At 47.7% G+C, this 18,866-nt stretch overlaps 1 protein-coding gene across 5 annotated transcripts in view; it reads right to left on the bottom strand.

Annotated features, from left to right (window-relative positions):
- Positions 1-18,866, bottom strand: part of UBR4 (ubiquitin protein ligase E3 component n-recognin 4) — a 141,967-nt gene that overhangs the window by 73,778 nt on the left and 49,323 nt on the right. For 3 of the 5 annotated variants that reach the window (XM_081923331.1, XM_081923332.1, XM_081923333.1), the window contains exons 47-54: positions 16,752-16,915; positions 15,459-15,675; positions 13,407-13,623; positions 10,808-10,840; positions 6,316-6,379; positions 4,503-4,637; positions 1,459-1,633; positions 374-514 (exon numbers count right to left, since the gene is read on the bottom strand). In XM_081923331.1, the coding sequence (XP_081779457.1) occupies positions 374-514; positions 1,459-1,633; positions 4,503-4,637; positions 6,316-6,379; positions 10,808-10,840; positions 13,407-13,623; positions 15,459-15,675; positions 16,752-16,915 (1,146 nt within the window). The remainder of the gene's footprint in view (positions 1-373; positions 515-1,458; positions 1,634-4,502; positions 4,638-6,315; positions 6,380-10,807; positions 10,841-13,406; positions 13,624-15,458; positions 15,676-16,751; positions 16,916-18,866) is intronic. The other 2 variants (XM_081923334.1, XM_081923335.1) reach the window with 1 other exon arrangement.

Raw genomic sequence — 18,866 nt, 5'->3', positions numbered from 1 at the left:
TGTCTCTTTGCTTGCATGGATGGAGGATGTGCGTGCGTGTGTGTGTCTGCACAGAAACCTCTGCCTTTGCCCAGCTGGATAAAGGTAACATTCACATTCATTGCTACACCTACTTTTTGCCTCTGGAAATTTCCCACCCTTCTCCAGAAAGTCCTCCTCAAAAGGGGCTGCAGCACTTGGGACAAAATCAGTTTCCCTTCCCCTAACCTCTCTTCTTTGGCCACCCCTCTTGGCACCCCCTGGGCAGGCCAAATCGGTTGATTTGGTGTAAGGAGGCTTCCTGCATTTCTATCCGAGTTCCTTGTTTGCTCGCCCTGCAGGTGAGCTCAGGAACAAGCAACTCAAGCAAGTTTTAAAGATAGAAAGTGAGTACCTGGCAAGCAAGCAGGGGCCAAGAAGGCGTTCTTGGGCTTTGAGGCATGCAGTTTCCAGAAATGGTTGACCAGCTGAGTAATAAAAGTGCACCCTTCTCCTTCGGCGTTCTTCTGGGTCTCCTGAGCTTCTTCACCCCCTTCTGAACGTTGTTTTAAAAGAAAAGGGAAGAGTTAGTTAGTTAGCTAGATAGCTAGTTAGCTGCAGGTTTGTTTGGTTTTAGCTATGTCAAAAACAGACCACCCAAAGCATTCCATGGAGCAGGCCAGAAATATGTTGCATCCCTCTATTAAGACTATCAGAAAGCTAACCATCTGGACTTATCTACTTTGGCTCTCACAAAAATTGCTTTTATTATCATTATCATCATCATCATCAACATCCCGTGTCTTTTTCCCAGCGCCAGGACTCAAAGCATGGTACAAAAACTAAAACACAGATAAAATGCAGAAAGCTAAAAATATAGAATAGATAATAGTTTAGAAGTAATTTAACTATAATGGAATTAAAACAATGTAAGAAACAAACCTACTAAAATACAAACAGTAAAAACAGCATAGCACTGTTTGAAAGGCCCTTCCTTAAAAACAGTTCTCAAAGGCCTGCTGGAATAACAGTATGAATTAAGACTTAAGTTGTTATACCCTCTGCCTTTCTGGATTGCTGCTCTAAGAATTACACTTGGAACGGCATTTCTGTACTCTTTGTAAAACAGCATTGTTCACTATGTTACCCAGAGCCCTTTATACAAGATCCTTGTGGAAAATATCTGTCCCAAGTTTAGCCACAGGAAATTTTTTGTTGCACCACATGAGCTGGCGTGTTTTTCACCATGGGATGAGGAAAGCTAGGCAACCTTGCATGTTTCTCTGCCACAAAATTAGGAGCCAAATCTGTTTTTGTTCAGGCGTTGGCTTCTCGTTCAAATTTCTAACCCTCGTGGTAGTAATGAATTGTTTTTGTTCGGCTGTAAACCATCACAAAGCAAAATTGCATTCAAACCACGAGGGTCAGAAATATGAACGAGAAGCCAATGCCTGAACAAAAATGGCAAAAGGAAGGGGAGCAGAGGGGAGTTTGAGGCACCTGTTTCCAGCTGAGGCAGCTTTGACTCTGTGAAGTGGACCAAGTTATTGGGCCTCATGATGGCGATGGAGCGGGCAGTGATGACCAGCCTCTGGAACACTTCCGGGTCAAGGTCCTTCCCCTCTTTGCTTGAAGCCGTCAGATACTGGATGGCTTTGCTCAGCAGAGCCTGATCCTACAAAGAGAGAAGAGTTTACCCAAGAAGAGTGCTTATTGCGACATATTGGAAAAATGATAAACTCCCTACCAGAGTCGAATGGTTACTCAAATTGAAAGAATATGCAGAATTAGCCTCCCTTTCAGAAAGAGATAAACCCAGACAGGAGTTCATTCTAGAATGGGATAACTTCAAAAACTATTTGAAAAGTAAAAGGTAAAGGTAAAGGTACCCCTGCCCGTACGGGCCAGTCTTGACAGACTCTGGGGTTGTGCGCCCATCTCACTTAAGAGGCCAGGGGCCAGCGCTGTCCGGAGACACTTCCGGGTCACATGGCCAGTGTGACATCGCTGCTCTGGCGAGCCAGAGCTGCACACGGAAACGCCGTTTACCTTCCCGCTGGTAAGCGGTCCCTATTTATCTACTTGCACCCGGAGGTGCTTTCGAACTGCTAGGTTGGCAGGCGATGGGACCGAGCAGCAGGAGCGCACCCCGCAGCAGGGATTCGAACCGCCGACCTTTCGATCAGCGAGTCCTAGGCGCTGAGGCTTTAACCTGTGTCCCCTAGGGCCGGCTTAGCCTAGCGGTTACTTCGACTCTACATTTGAAAAGTAGCTGTAACTTAAACACGGTAGTTGCCTTTGAATGATTTCTGAAGATAATACATATGATGGAAAATGATATCGAAATAGAAAAGAGAATTTTTATAAACTAACAATGGTTAAGTAATGCAAGATGTTTAATATAAAGGAAACATGAAGAGGGTTGGAAGCCATAGGTTAGTGTAGAAAGCACATAGTTGAAACTGTATGTATGTCTTGTGATATAATTACCAGATTTATCAAAATGAAGAAGACTACGTGTTGTATATATGTAGAAAATGAGCAATAAAGCATTATTATTATTATTATTATTATTATTATTATTATTATTAAAAAACAAAACAGTTTGCCCTTATTGGAAAGGTATCTCACAAACTTAAAGTATCTAAAAGGCAGCATTCAAATGACTATTTGAGGCACACGGTCATTCAGTGTCACCAGTATATGCAAATGTATGGCTCACTTAAGACTATATTATTGAGAATAAAGGCTCTATAAAGGAACACACAGGTGGAGAATACTTCTATTTTTATAAATCTTTATTATTTGCAAAAGGAATCTTTGTATGAGTTAATACTTTCTTATCCCTTTGGAGCTGAGCTGTAACTTTGCACAGCCTTCCAGCCTGTGATGTTTTGCAGTTTAAATCTCTGATTCTTTGTTTTCTTCCTGTTATGCTTGCACTTTTGACTGTTAATCAATTTTTTAAAAAAAGAAAGAGGACAGAGGACAGGAAGGCTCAGGAGCAAATCCCGGACTGAGCAAGAGACCAAACATCCACCTTGTTCTGAGCAGTGCACTTGAAATGCGGGGGGAGGTTAACCGGAGACAGTTCACGTGTCTGAGTGACTCCACAGGGAAGGCCAGAGACAAGAGTCCACTGGAGGAGACCCCCCCCAGCTGTAGTTCTTCCTCCCCACAGAAACAGGATCCACTCTGGAGCACCTTGTCCCCTTCATGCTGGTTATTATCAGTGCTGTTTTCTGGGGGAATTCCTGGGAGTTCCTCACAAACTGCTTGAGGGCACCTCAGTGAGGCTGCTAAAGGTAAAGGGACCCCTGACCATTAGGTCCAGTCGTGGCCGACTCTGGGGTTGCGGCGCTCATTTCGCTTTATTGGCCAAGGGAGCCGGCGTACAGCTTCCCGGTCATTTGGCCAGCAGGACTAAGCTGCTTCTGGCGAACCAGAGCAGCACACAGAATCACCGTTTACCTTCCTGCCATAGCGGTACCTATTTATCTACTTGCACTTTGAGGTGCTTTCGAACTGCTAGGTTGGCAGGAGCAGGGACCAAGCAACGGGAGCTCACCCATCGCGGGGATTCGAACCGCCGACCTTCTGATCTGCAAGTCCTAGGCTCTGTGGTTTAACCCACAGCGCCACCTGCGTCCCTTCAGTGAGGCTACTAGTGGAAGCAAAATGGATAGGTCTGGGGTCTCAAGGACCTTGGCCTGTAATAAGCCCAAGCCTGCTTCTTTCTTAAGGCCACATCTCCCTCAGAGTGTAAAAGAGAGTCAGCATGAGGGTGGGAAAGAAAGGGTGAAGGAAGCGAGGAATGTTTGAGGGTTTCTTGTTGTTGTTTTGCCTGCAAAGCTAGTTCATTGTGCTTTCTTATTAACCAGGTCGTGTTAACATTGCAAAAGCAGTTAAGCATTGTATATGGGAGAAGAACGCCATGTTGATCAGTTCAGACGGAAGTAATGATGGTGAGGGTCTCTTCTCCAACACAACTGCCTTGTCTTGAACTCTGTTGCCCTAATCACGAAGTGAAGGCTTCGTTTTCCTACATACCTGCCACCACTACTTGTGTGAATCTGCGGGGAGTTGTTCCAGGGCAGGGACAGCCAATTGTGGTACACACACACACCCCCAGATCATAGCTGTCAACTTTTCCCTTTTCTTGTGAGGAATCCTATTCAGAATAAGGGGATTTCCCTTTAAAAAAGGGAAATGTTGACAGCTATGCCCCAGATGTTGCTGGTTTGGGTGATGTAAGTTCAGCAGCATCAGGAGAGCGGCACGGCAGCGGCTACCTCTGTTTTGGAACATACAGACCCTCCCTTCTCCACAGCTGCAGACAGTGAGGCCTCAAGGGAACAGCTCCTGAAAGCCACCCCAGACCCCTCTGCAGCATCTACAGGGAGGCGCAAGGGTTTATCTGAGACACAAGAAAGCCAAAAATAAATCCGTCAAGGATGGGAAATTCAGGGAGGCCATTGGCGCCTGGGACATGGAACCCCAAAGGTTTGTGTGGTAGGAGAATGAAGATGGCTCTGTGGCTTTACCTTGTGGTTGTGGTAGGCCGAGCGGCTGGTGTGGAGGCTGGCCAGGAGGCTCTTGGTCTGCTGCTGGACGCTGGAAGGGGCTGGCGTCGACAGAAGCATGGTAGCCAACTCTTGAGCGGCAGCCTTGCTCTTCTCCTGTAAACGGGGCACAGAAACTGAGCTAGCGGTGCCTCTGAAGTTGGGAGTTTCCACCCAAAAGCATCATCAGGCAGAAAGGCAGGAAACAAGAGTAAACAGTCCCATAAAGTTGGCTGTAGACAAACAACAACAACACGGCTCTTTGGAAGCTTACCGTATTTTTCGCTCTATAGGACACACTTTTTCCCCTCCAAAAATTAAGGGGAAATGTGTGTGCGTCCTAGGGAGCGAATGCAGGCTCCTTGGCTTCAGCGATAGCAACGCGAAGCCTCCGAAGCGCAGAGGGAGCGCTCCCTCCGGCTTCAGCAAAAGGAACCCAAAGCCTGCGGAGCACAGCGGGAACTTGCACTGCATTCCGAAGGCTTCAGGGATAGCCACCTGAAGCCTTCGGAGCGCAGAGCGAGTTCCCGCTGCGCTCCAAAGGCTTCGGGTTCCTTTCACTGAAGCCAGGAGAGCAAGACTCTCCTGGCTTCAGGAGAGGGAGAGCTGCGCAGTGCCCCTTCAGCCAAGTGGGAGGAGAAATGGAAGGGGCTCTGTTTCTCCTGCCGCTTCGCTGAAGGGGTGCTGAGCAGAGAGGGGGAGATTTTTTTTTCTTGTTCTCCCCCTCTAAAACAAGGTGTGTCCTATGGTCCGGTGCGTTCCTATAGAGCGAAAAATACAGTAACTTGGGACCCTGGAAGGCCTGAATGTGTTTGTCAACTACCAAATAAAGCAGGGTGGGTGCCTCTGGCCCATGGGGCTCCAGTTTTCCTTAAGCTATATCCACTTGTCAATGGAGTGATGTAACCCCAGCGGTTGGGAACGAGGGAGAGTTAAATCCTGTTTGGTTCAGTTGCGCATGTTCTCCATGGGGAACCAGTGTGCATACCCAACCCCTGCAGAACTGAGTATTTTTAACGCTTTTTAATACTTTTTGAGGATTTGGGGGGGAGCTACCCCCCCCCAGCAACGCCTATGCCCCTGGCCCATCTGCTGAGGGCGGGTGTTCAATCTTGCTTAGCTCAGGTATGTACACTGGTTCTTCAGGGGATCTTTGCACAAAACACACCAGCTGATGGGCGGGGAGTTCAATCCTGCTTGGTCACTATCTTCCTCCAAAGGGCAGAATGCTGTCAAGTGAGTCGATAGGTGAGTGGTCCGGCCTGCCTGTCCCGGAACTGCAGAGTTGGCAGGAGGGGTCAAACAGCTGTCAAGGTTATCCTGTAGGCTGTTAGATAAAGATCTGGCCCCCAGAAAGGCCCTTTGCTATAAAGTCTCCCAAATGAGCCACTGATGGAGACCAGACATTTGGAGTGCAGCAGTAAAGTCTGACCCAGCAAGTCCAGGTCTCCTACAAGCCCACCGTCCCCCACAAAAAAACCCCCTCTGGTGCAGGAACAAATGTCTCCCTGCTGGCAATGATCAGAGAAGTGAACACTGGCTTTCAAACCCAGCTCCAAAAAAAACCCCTTTTCTCCCTCTCTCTTTTTTGGCTAGGCAGCTTTCCTGACAGATCTCCGCTTCCAGCGGCATCAAAGTCAAATCAGCAAATAAGGACACTTTTGGGGTGGGTGGGTGGTGGGGAGATCAGGGCTTAGAGGGTGGCTGATCCCCTTTGCTGTGCATCCGCCTCCCGCCCTCCCCGCCCCAAAGCTAAACCCGCAACGTTCCCAAAACCTCAAAAAAAGTTACTTGCCTTCTCGTTGACTGGTCCGACGGCAAAGCAGCTTTCCAGAGCTTCTAAAGAACTGACTACTAGCCTGGAGGGGGTAAAAAAACGAAGGAGAAAGCTGGTTTCAGGAAAAAAAGGCAAGACTCCTTAAGATTTATTTATTTCTTTGCTTCATGGCAAGCAGCAGATCTGGGTGGCTCAGAAAGAGAGAGGGAGGGAGAGAGGGAGCGCTAAGAGATGCCAAGTCCCTTGCCGGCGCCACCAAAAGAGAGAAAGGAATCGCAGCAAGATAAATGTATATATAAAAAAAATACTGCCACAGGCATCGTGCATATCTCATTCATTGTGCTGCAGACCAGAGAGTTAAACCTGGCTCCCGCTCAGAGAAAAAAACTTAGGGCAGCTTCTGCAAATCCATGGGGAGGGTGGGGAGAAAGAGAGGCTTTTCTCTCCCCAAAGAGGATAAGAACGTTTCTCCTTACACAGCCTGCAGCAGGGATAACTTGGATGGCATTGACAGGGCTGATTCATCAGCACGCCTCCCCCCTCTTCTGCTCGGAGAAGCGCACACACGTGCGGAGCAGATCAAGGGGTGGCGTGACATGTACTTTTGCGGAGAAGGGGGGTTAGGGAGAGCCATATAAAGAGGCTGCTCAGAGGGGCTTTAGGGGGCGTTTGCTGTTCCCAAAGAGGTCACTCTCCCCCGTCAAAAAATGCAGAATATTATAACATCTTTTTCAGCAAACCTGAATGGCAGACGGTGAGGAACAGCACTCAAAAAAGCCCAGATCTGGCACATCTCTGGCAAAAAAACACACCCTTAAATCTCTCCAGGATGCAAGCAATCACCCACCTGGTTGCCTGTAGAGAGGAAACGTCACTTCCACAATTTATTTATTTTTTAACTCGGAAAAAAGAGCATCCCGTTGCATTATGGGAAGGGTGGTAGCTCAGTGGTAGAGCACCTGCTTTGCACGGCATTTCCAGGTAGAGCTGGGAGAAAACCCTGCTTAAGATCCTGGAGAGCCATTGCTGCCAGTCAGTGCCAGGCAATACTGAGCTAGATGGACCAAGGGTCTGATTCAGTATAAGGCAGCTTCCCACACGTCAGGCTGGCAAGACAAATAAAGAATGCAGTTGTGGGGGCGGTTCTGGCTGCCCCATCTCAAAAGAGAAAAAAAGGGGGATGTCATAGAACTGGGGGAAAGGGTGCAGAAGTGGACAACTAAAATAATCAGGGGGTCCAGGAGCAACTCCACAACAAGGAAAAGCTAGAACCACTGGGTGCTTTTAGTTGTGGGGAAGAAAATGGTTGAGAATTCATCGAGAAGACAAGGAGGACCGGTAACACTTCCCAAGAAAAATTAAATCAAGCTTCCTGGAAGCTCCTGCAGCTCTGACAAACCTGAGGCAGAAGTGATCTGGAGATGCACACAACCCAAATGTGGCTTCTGAGATTCCAGCAGCCATTGCGCACAAATATTCAACACCCCCCTTTTTCTGGCAACAACTTTATTTAAGAAAATAACAATAATCTTTAAGCCCTGGGCACTAGAATTATAACACACACAATTATAATACTTCCCTATTTTGTCGTCCTGTCAGAAGAATGGGTACATTTATTTATCGCATTTATAAGCCACCTATTCCCTCTAAGGAGCATATGCAGTTTTCCCCACCCCTCATTTAATCCCCACAACAACCCTGTGAAGTAGGTTAGGCTGAGAGGCAGCGACTGGCCCCAAGGTCACCCAGTGAGTTTCATGAACGAGCGGAGATAACCAAATGCGAGAGACTGGTTTGTAATCCAACCACCGTATTTTTTGCTCTATAAGACTCACTTTTCCCCTCCTAAAAAGTAAGGGGAAATGTGTGTGTGTCTTATGGAGCGAATGAAGGCTGTGCAGCTATCACAGAAGCCAGAACAGCAAGAGGGATTGCTGCTTTCATTGCGCAGTGATCCCGCTTGCTGTTCTGGCTTCTGAGATTCAGAATATTTTTTTTCTTGTTTTCCTCCTCCAAAAACAAGACGTCTTGTGGTCTGGTGTGTCTTATAGAGCGAAAAATACAGTAAGTCCTATGCATAGCAGACCCACTGAAATCAGTGGGCAATGCACATTAATTTTAGTGGGTCTATTCTGAGCAGGACTGACACTGAGCTTAACCCTTAATCCAACCAACGCTCTTTCAGTGTTCTTGTGGAACTGCCCACGCCTAGCCCCAATACCGCTGCAGCAGACTTTTCAGGATTTGACAAGGTGCTAGTCCACAAGGGAAGCGGCTTCCTTGATGCAGCCCAAGTACTTGTAACTGATATGACTGCCTCTCCTTCCCCTTTCCAGCATTATCCTCCCCTTCTTTTCCCATCTCCACCGTGTCTGCTTTCAGACTGTAAGCTCCTTGGAAGCACAGACCCACGCTCTTCTTCGTTGTGCTACGCACACCGATTGCACAATGGGGAAAACTCTTAAACAGTGATTACATTCGTGGCTCTATTTCGTGTTGCCGCATTGCTCCAGAGCTTGCAAACCGAACAGCCGCCCTGCCCACAAAAATGTATGCTCCTTCGGTCCATGCAGAAGCAGCACGATGTAAGCAAGGGGTGGAAGGAGGAGGGAGAGGGAAGATGAGACAGACCAGAGGTTCAGGCAAGGGAGATGCTAGCTGAAGTGCCCAGAGATGGGGCTCAGTGGCAGAGAACCTGCTTTGCATGCAGAAGGTCCCAGGTCCAATCCCCAATGGTATAAGGGACCCCTGACTATTAGGTCCAGTCATGATCGACTCTGGGCTTGTGGCGCTCACCTCGCTTTATTAGCCAAGGGAGCCGGCATACAGCTTCCGGGTCATGTGGCCAGCATGACTAAGCCGCTTCTGGCGAACCAGAGCAGTGCATGAAAACGCCGTTTACCTTCCTGCCGGAGCGGTACCTATTTATCTACTTGCACTTTGACGTGCTTTTGAACTGCTAGGTTGGCAGGAGCAGGGACCGAGCAACAGGAGCTCACCCCGTCGCGGGGATTCGAACCGCCGACCTTCTGTTCGGCAAGTCCTAGGCTCTGTGGTTTAACCCACAGCGCCACCCGCATCCCGATCCCCAATGGTATATCTGGGTGCTATTATTGCTGTTGCTGTTAAGATTTATGATCCGCCCTTCACCTGAAAGTCTCAGGGCGGATACACACCCACCTGAAAATTAGAAATTAAAAAAACCCAAAAACACACACGTCTCAAGTGTCAAAGGCAAGGGCAAATGGATGCGTCTCGGGATTCGCCGCAAGCTGTACAGGGAAGGCACCAGGCGCAGCTCAGTGGGGAGGGGTTCCCCCAGAGGAAGGCCCTTTCCTGGGTCACACACACCAAGCTTCTTGAGGATCATAAACGGTGAAACAAAGGTGCCTGCCTAATATCGACAGGCAGGGAGTGCAAGAGAACGGGTCACACTAAAAGACTGATTTCTTGCAAGCAAGTTATGTTCCATTTGCTGAGATTGGAGGCTGAGTTATGGAATGTTTGAACAGGTTTTATTGGAGGGGAGATGTAATACTGATTTTTTTTTTTAATGTAGCTTTTATGGGCTTGCCCTGCCCATAACGCTAAACCATGGCTAGGAATAACCATGGTTGACAAGCTGAAGCTGAGGCATCGGGCAGATCTCTGGAACATCAGTTTGCAACGTCGCAGAAGAGTTAGAAAGCACCAGCAAGAGCAGCCAAACCTTGAGAGCACTTTGGTCCCCTGCTCCCTGCTCTTCATTCATGGCTTTGTAGCTTTGTGGAAGTTACAACTCCCTTACCAACAGTTAAGTAGGAGGTCTGGGGTTTGCTTGTAATGCAAAGCTATGGTTAACATTCACTAAGGTTTGTAAACCAACTACAATCCCCGGTTATGAGTGACCTTTAACCATAGTTAAGCCAGAATGAAACTGCTGGGCTGGGTTCACGCATAACACCAAGCCATGGATTAATGAACCCAAGTCTAGCTTAACCATAGGCTGAACAAACCATAGTTTAAACTGAACAAACCATAGTTTTGTTCAACAAACCATAGCTTAGTGTTATGTGTGCCTCAGGCCTCTGTTGCAAGGCTGGTTCAGACAGGCTTTATTCCTGGGCAGCGGGAGGGGAGCAACGTATAATATTTTTAAAAATAATTAAATGCATTTAGCTGCCGACAAGGATTAGCAGATCTCTCCCAATCAGAAGTCAAAAGGAGCAGGGGGAGAGAGATTGAGGGGGAAAGCCGAGCGGGAGAAGATACAAGCAGCTCAGTTCAATTTTGCTGGGGTTTCTTGGTTGGCTGATCTGCCATGCAAGAGGTCCTAATGTAAAAAAAAGCAGCATGAAGGTCACTTTTTCAAGATTATCTATGCTTTATGCACACGCGCTTTTAAAAAAGAAAACACCAACCAAGAGAAATCAAGGCAATGTGCTGTTATTGTCTGACACACACAAGTAATAAAGCAAAAAATCATTCGTGCACAGAGAGAGAGAGAAAAAACAAAAGATAGTATACTAACCGGTCCAGGGTGGTTAAGGACTCAGTTTCAGAACTTTGGGGGAAGCAAAGGAAAAGGAAAATATATATATGTATATACACGTATAAATAAAAAAAGATATGAAGCTCACAGAAAAATATCGAAGAAACATGTCCTAAGCAAACCATACCAAAAAAATTAAAGGGGGAGGGAAGAGGAACAGGCAAATTAAATGAAAGTATTTGAGAGAGAAGTGGGGCTAAGGTCAGAAACAATTTCAAGCAACAGTTACTGTACTAGCTGAAAGGAATTAAGAGGAGGCCTGAGAAGAGAATGAGCAGGAAATGGCCAGTTGGAGAGGCACCCTCTGCATCCCCGACCCCCAGCCAAGGTGATGCTCTGTGCTATAGAAGGCGAGGGTAAATTCTACAACACCTCACACACTGCTCGTATTTCCAGTGGGGTTAACCATTATGGGACATGCGTAAGCCGCAATTCTGCAGATGTGCAGAAGGGCCTACAATAAGCAAAACGGATCATGGAACTCAGCTTCCTCGGAATCTCAAGATTTCATATTGCTGTTTTCCTTTCTTTAGGTGTTGAGCCTTCATATGTGTGGAAACGCACTTGGAGGTCAGCAGGTTAAGGGCTGCTAAACTCTGAGAGGCAATGTTTGTGTTCGGGGGTGGGGGTGGGTTGGATTTTAAACAAGATTTTTTTAGTGGCTAAAGATTGCTTGCAGAACAAAAGATGCACAAGAACAGAGGAAATATTCTCAGACTGACTGAATCTATTTTGGCAGTTCACAGAACTGAGCTTTCCTCAGCCCAAGAATTTCACATTTTTAATTTAAGATACAACAACTGCAGGACATGTACACAACTCTGTAGTAGCCATGTGTCAGTGATTGGGCAGCAGCCATTGAATGGGAGTTAGTCAGTGGATGTCAGTGTCCATCACTGAGTGTGTGTATCCATCCATTCTCAGCCACGAGTCCTTCACACGTTTCCCAAACGCAAGAGGTGGTTTGCTGCCTTGTTGCTCTCCAGGAACTACAAAAGGTATCCATTTGCTCCACACGTACTTTCCCCTGTCCCCCACCGACTCCATCACACTGAGGTCCAGCTCCGTGCTTTCCTTCCACTGGTTCCTGCCTCCATTCTTCTCTGACCAATCATGGACTTAGGGGACTCAAGAGGTCCTTGAGGAGTTGGGCGGCAAAAGCCAACCCTGCTGTTGTTTTTTCCCCAACACCACCATGCTTGTTTTTAGCACACAACACTAGCAGGCCACACAGGTTCTCGCAAAAATAAGAAACATGCGCACATTGAGGATGGTTTGGCCTCACAGATGAATTTTCTCTGCCCAAAATACATATATTTTTGGCTCTAGGTGGCCGCCCCAACTCTGTCCTCTCCTGCCATGCCTGCCACTGGCTGCTCCTTCCATCTCCACCCTCCCAATCACAGAGAGAGAGAGAACAAGGGAGTTGAGTCTCAAAAGCAAGTGGTGCTGTCTAGTGGTTGGTGGACTGCAACTCCCATCAGTCTCAGCCAGCTAGAACAGGCCAATTGGCAGGGAGGATGATGGGAGCTGAAGTCCAACAATGCCTTGAGGACACCATGTTGCCAAACCCTTGTCCTAGAGCACTGCTGCCCTCTAGGGACAACAGTTTTAATTCCTCGTTCTTTCTTTTCATCGCCATCCTCTCCCTCAAAGCTGCATGGCAGAGTCTCCCTAGAAAGAGACTGACTGAAAAATGAGGAAAGGGAGGAAGAGATGGGGAGACGTTTCTGCGGTGATGTGCAGAACTTGCCTGGTGAATGTTGGGCACCACAACCCCTCCGTTGCCAAGGCAGAGGAGCAGGAGAGGATCTTTACATGCTGCACTGTAAGGGATGAACTGACACTGGGGTGGGGGCTCTTGTAAAGTTCCCTGCCACCACCCATTCAATACACGTGCAAACACACAACAATGCAGCCATTACAGCAGGGAGGGGAACCTCCAGCCTATGTCCCAATCTGGGCCCGCCAGGAGTTCAGATTTGGCCTGTAGGACCAAAAAACCACACCCACCTGTCAGTCACCAGATGTCACCAACTGACAGGCAGAGCGAAGGGCAGGTTTCAGCTCTGCATGGTTCCCTGCAGTGAAGTGGCATACACAATCGATTCCTGCAGAAAGCAGGATCTAATCCCCATCAGCTGTTGAGTGCTGGGGAGGGGGGCTAAATCTTGCCCGGTTGGTCCACTCACGCCACAACCTCGCAAGGAACTCCTGCATTCAGTTCAGCCTTACAGAAAGAAAGATTTAAGCACACATACGCCCATCAGCTGATGAGCAAAGGGTTCTCCCCCCAATACAGTGGGTGGGTTCAAACTCCCGACATCATTAGGACACCAGAGGATTGATTATATGAGTAATCACACCCATTTGCCAAACGTTGGCCTGGAGGGTGGGGAAATGAGGATCCAGCCTGCTCAGAGCAAAAGCACTGCCCTGACCCCCCCCCCCATTACAGAATCCAAAGGGGTTCTAGACCACAAAACTGCTCCTACGTTCCTGGAGTTATAAACGGTACCTGCAGGAAGACAGGATGGGTGGTAAGTCGAAAAAGGAACATACGGTTTTGAAGATTTACCTCTCGAGAACAGTGCCGCTAACAGCTGCCGGAGTAGCCGATTCTGTGTCTCCAGTTCCGTTGCTCTGATTCAGGTTGGGGGGGCAGACGTTGCTGACTGAGGCTGACGGGAAATCCTCCGGGGGCTCATCCGGCCAGCCAAACTGCTCCTTCGTCTTGCCATAGATTTTGATGGCGTCCAGCATGGTGACGCCGGCGGGATCCACAGACGCCCCGACTGCAAGAGAGGAGAAGAGCCATGGCTTTTTTCCGTACCTTTCAAGCAAGGCAGGGAGAGCCAGCAAGGCGTGGCAGTTAGCGTGTCAGACAATGAGCTGAGAGGTCAGGCCTCAAATCCCACCCCCTTAGCCGTGAAGCTTGCTGGGGTAATCTTGGGCAAATCACTGCCTCTCAGCCTAGCCAACCTCACAGGGTTGTTGTGGGGATTAAATGAGGAGGGAGGGAGAATCATGCACGCCGCCTTGAGCCCCTTGGGAGATGAGGTATCAATGCAATAAAGTATGGCAAATAGCCCACGGGGGGCAGGGTAGAGCAGATTGACAAATAAAATAAAATTGGAGCAAGGCTTGTAGCATAAAGACTCTTTGGCAATTGTTTGGTATGGCTTTCTTATAGACAGGGCTAAAAATGAAAACAGGCAACTCCCCTCACACTGTAAAAACGTTTTTTTTTAACATAAAACTGTACAGTGGTACCTCGGGTTAAGTACTTAATTCGTTCCGGAGGTCCGTTCTTAACCTGAAACTGTTCTTAATCTGAAGCACCACTTTAGCTAATGGGACCTCCTGCTGCCGCCGCGCCGCTAGAGCACGATTTCTGTTCTCATCCTGAAGCAAAGTTCTTAACCCGAGGTACTATTTCTGGGTTAACGGAGTCTGTAATCTGAAGCGTATGTAACCCGAGGTACCACTGTATATCAAAAGGTGCAAAAGGCCTAGATTACTGCAATGTACTCTACATGGGGCTTCCCTCATGCTTGATCCAGAAGCTGCAGTCAATGCAGAATGCTGCAGCGTGAAACATGAAAGTTTGTTTGGGACAGTGTAGCAGATAAACTATTGCTATATATTGGGGGGGGGTGACCATTTTGCGAGTGTCCAATTGACATGCAACCGCTGACACATGGTTTGTTTTGGACCCGCAAGAGGGAGTTGCTGGTAATTAAGATGAAGAGGCAAAAGAAAATGTTAAGAAAGGATTCGGGGTGGGGGAATACCCAAGGTGTCCATGAAGTCATGTGAAGGGATTTGCTCATACTAATGAATGAATTTATGGCTTTGTTCTTCCTCTGTTCCTGGAATGTTATTGTTTGCTGTGCCTGATGAAGTTGTTGCTTATAAAAAGCCGACCTGCCCTTATAGGCCTTTGGAATTCATTCCCCAACACCTGCTGCTTTAGCCAAATAAAGCTGTCTTAAACATAACAACAGGTGTGACTAAATGGAATGAAAATCCCCAACGAGAACTTTATTATGTTATCGGGATGCTGTTTGGGATGTATTGCCTAAACTCCCCTCTTCGGGATTAGGGTGCAATATTTTATTTTACGTGTGTATGATGTTATATGTTGTAAGAAGCTATCATATATGGGTGTGTATTAAATGCAATAAATAAACACAGCAGGCCCGCAACTCATGCATAATCTTCTTGCGTGATCACAACCTTAGGCACATGGCCAAAAAATTAATTAATTAATGGGCAGCAGGGGAAACCCACCACAGAAAAAGCTTTTTAAACCCTCCGCCTTGCTTATTAGGCTTTGAGGAGGAGGTGGGAGACTCCCAGAGGCCAGTAAGCAAGGCAAATGGCAAGGCCCACTCTGGACAGGTAGGGGTGATTGTGTACGGGGGGGGGGGTGTTCTGGGGGTTCCAATGGTTTTGCCTTTTTGTGTGGACCTCTGGAAACCAACCCTTGCGTAAGTGGCGGGTCCACTGTAAAGCAGAAGCACAAAGATCTCTCAGTTGGTGGTGTCTGCCAGAGGATCTGGAAACAGAGAAATTACCAAAAGTCTACAGTTTAAAACGTGGACGGGGGGAACCTCGGGAATCTTACCGAAGATGGTCAGCTTCTTGTCTGCCTGCAGGGCCTCCTCTCGGGTGAAGGGGAAGTCGAACCACCGTGGCCGGCTCAGGTTCAGCTGCATGGTGCGGCCAAAGATCTCCAGGTAGGAGGGAGCTCGCTCGATGGCCTGAGTCCCAATCTGGACCCTCATGCCGGTCATCACCATGGTGCTGTTGTTGTTGGTCACTTCGATGGTGAAGCCGCCAGGCTGTGGGAGAGGGGAAGGCACCGTTAATGAAGGTGGAGGAGGAATAGATAGTGCAAAAGGCCTAGATTACTGCAATGTATTTTACGTGGGGCTTGCCTCACGCTTGATCCAGAAGCTGCAGTCAGTGCAGAATGCTGCAGCGTGACCACCGACAGGAGTGAAACCTTGTCAGCATAGAACAGGGGTCAGCAAACTTTTTCAGCAGGGGGCCAGTCCACTGCCCCTCAGACCTTGTGGGGGGCCGGGCTATATTTTGAAGGGGGGGAAATGAACGAATTCCTATGCCCCACAAATAACACAGAGATGCATTTTAAATAAAAGGACACATTCTGCTCATGTAAAAACATGCTGATTCTCAGACCGTCCGCAGGCCGGATTTAGAAGGTGATTGGGCCGGATCCGGCCCCTGAGCCTTAGTTTGCCTATCCATGGCATAAGCGGTTCTCAACCTGTTGGTCCTCAGATGTTGTTGGACTACAACTCCCATCATCCCTGAGCTCTGGCCTTGCTAGCTAGGAGTGATGGGAGTTGTAGTTCAACAACATCTGGGGACCCACAGGTTAAGAAAGGCTGGCATAGAACATCTTGTGCTCAGAGGTCTGCACTGGTTGCTGATTTGCTGCCAGGCCAAGGCCTTAACAACTTGGGACCAGTTCACCTACGAGATAGTGTTACTTCACATGTGACCACTCGAACGCTTCGATCGGCAGCACTGGCACTGCTCCACGTGTCACATAACAACTGTCCCAAATTCGTGAGAACTCAATTTTTGAGTGTGGTAGCAGCTACAATTTGGAAATCTCTGCCTATTGACACCTGGCAGGCACAATTGCTGTACTCTTCCTGGCACCTCCCAAAAACATTTTTATTTGCAAAGTCGATAGAAGTTTTTACCTGCTTTTGGTATTTAAACTTTTTGAATGCCTTAAATTATTGTGCTTTCTATTTCTTATTGCTAAAGCACTTTGAGATCGATTTATTTTACAAACAAGGGGTGTATAAATTATATGAAATAAGTAAATAAATGGGCCAGAGATGACCCCCAGTACCACCCCGGTCCTCGCAAGGATGCTCACCTTGGTGTTGGCCACATACATGCCGGTGGAGTTGAGCCGATGCTTGATCTGCTGGGCATTGTAGACCTGCAGGAGGTCATTGCCACCAAACTCCACGTCCGTCAGCTGCTGGTTGTGCTCGAAGAAGTCGATGGGGAAATTCACCTGGGTGGAGGTGCGGGTTGCTGGAGGAAGAAGTGGGGGGGGGAGAGAGATAAAAAACACTGAAAGTTAAAATCAGGGAGAACTCTTCATTTATAAAGCAATCTCCAAACTCACAATAAGCAATCCACCAGCTCCACAAAACTGCATCACAGAATCAAGCTTAAAACACTAAATCATATAAAAGAGCAGAGTTCAAACTTTTGGGCGCCTGTTGTGAGACTCTGCAAGTTTACAGGGGTTTGAGTTGTGGAGTGAATCACTAGACTGACACTGTTTATAATCTGACACTGCTGCTTAGTATGTATCCATTATGTTTATTATGTATTAAAGGTAAAGGTAAAGGTACCCCTGCCCGTACGGGCCAGTCGTGACAGACTCTGGGGTTGTGCGCCCAACTCACTTAAGAGGCCAGGGGCCAGCGCTGTCCGCAGACACTTCCGGGTCACGTGGCCAGCGTGACATCGCTGCTCTGGCGAGCCAGAGCCGCACACAGAAACGCCGTTTACCTTCCCGCTGGTAAGCGGTCCCTATTTATCTACTTGCACCCGGAGGTGCTTTCGAACTGCTAGGTTGGCAGGCGCTGGGACCGAGCAGCGGGAGCGCACCCCGCCGCAAGGATTCGAACCGCCGACCTTTCGATCGGCAAGTCCTAGGCGCTGAGGCTTTAACCCACAGCGCCACCTGTGTCACCTTTATTATGTATTACTGCTTATCAATTGTTATTATGAGTATTTATATAACCGCTTCAATGTTTTGTGGTGTATTATGTTATGTGTGTGTGTTTGTGTGTAGTTTGTTATGTTCTATACGGTATTTAAACCGTCTTATGGTTTATTGACAAAAGGCGAAATATGCATTTAAAAATATATACTGGGCCCGCAACTTTCACTCACTTTACATACGTGATCGAAACACGACATGGGGGAGGGGAGCAGGGAGAGGAAATAAATGACGAGCAAGGAAAACCAGTCATTCCCCACTCCCCATTTATTTTCATCTCGCCCACACACCCAGTGGGTTTTCTCTGCGAAGATCATGAGAAGGGCCCTCCTGCAAACTACCCAGAGTCCAGTTTAGGTGGTACCCAAATTTTGCGCCATTTTGGGAGCAGACCCTTGGAACTGAACCCTCGCGTAAGTAGCAGGCCAATTGTATACAGAGAGGATGGACAGACAGATATTAAAAACCATCAGAAGAAACATCTTTGCTGCCCACCTAATAAAATAAAATCAATCAAGCAGGATGCATATTTCGAACAAAAGAGAAAGTTCCGGAAGGCCTGCAAACACCATCCTGGTAGTCAAGATAACCCAGAAAATAATTGCACCAAGGGAGAGATGAGGAACATCTGTGGCCCTCCAGATGTCGATGGACTTCCCAACCCCCATCATACTTAACCACCAGCTATAGCTGACCGTGTTGGGAGTAAAGCAACAATGCTTGCAACAAGTCGCTTGAATCTATATGATGCTCTCTCCTCTCTCGTCCTGCCTGAGATACCTTCCTCAGAGCACCAGCGAAAAGTCCATGTTGTGCAGTGTCAGAACAGAAGACCAGACTTCAAACTACCTGAAGCCCACTGGCTTGGGAGAGTCACTGCCCCTTTAAAGGTAGGGGGGAGTCTCTATTTCATATGCTTTTATTTCTTTGAGTATTCTCAAACCACACTTTCATATAAAAATACCGCAATGCGGTATTACCACCCAGAAACACAAAACTGCTAGACAAACAATGAGACGCAGAAACACATCCATAAAGGCTGCTTGTGCAAAGGCTCTCGGGTTCAAAACGGTCCGTCTGAATAATTCAGTTTCCTGAAGAATATTAGGCTTATGAAATCCATGGGTATCAATGGCAGTGAAAACAAAAACAACAACCCCATAATCATAGTAAGGAACAATAGTGATTATAACAGAAGTAGTAGTAATGATTAATAAAAATCAGATTCTTCGGATAAGTAAGCCAAACAAC

This window comes from Podarcis melisellensis (assembly GCF_964234715.1).
Source record: "Podarcis melisellensis genome assembly, chromosome: 8".
In the NCBI taxonomy this organism is placed as follows: Eukaryota; Metazoa; Chordata; class Lepidosauria; order Squamata; family Lacertidae; genus Podarcis; species Podarcis melisellensis.
Note: the sequence above shows the minus strand (reverse complement) of the source record. Positions and strands in the feature narration are given on the sequence as shown.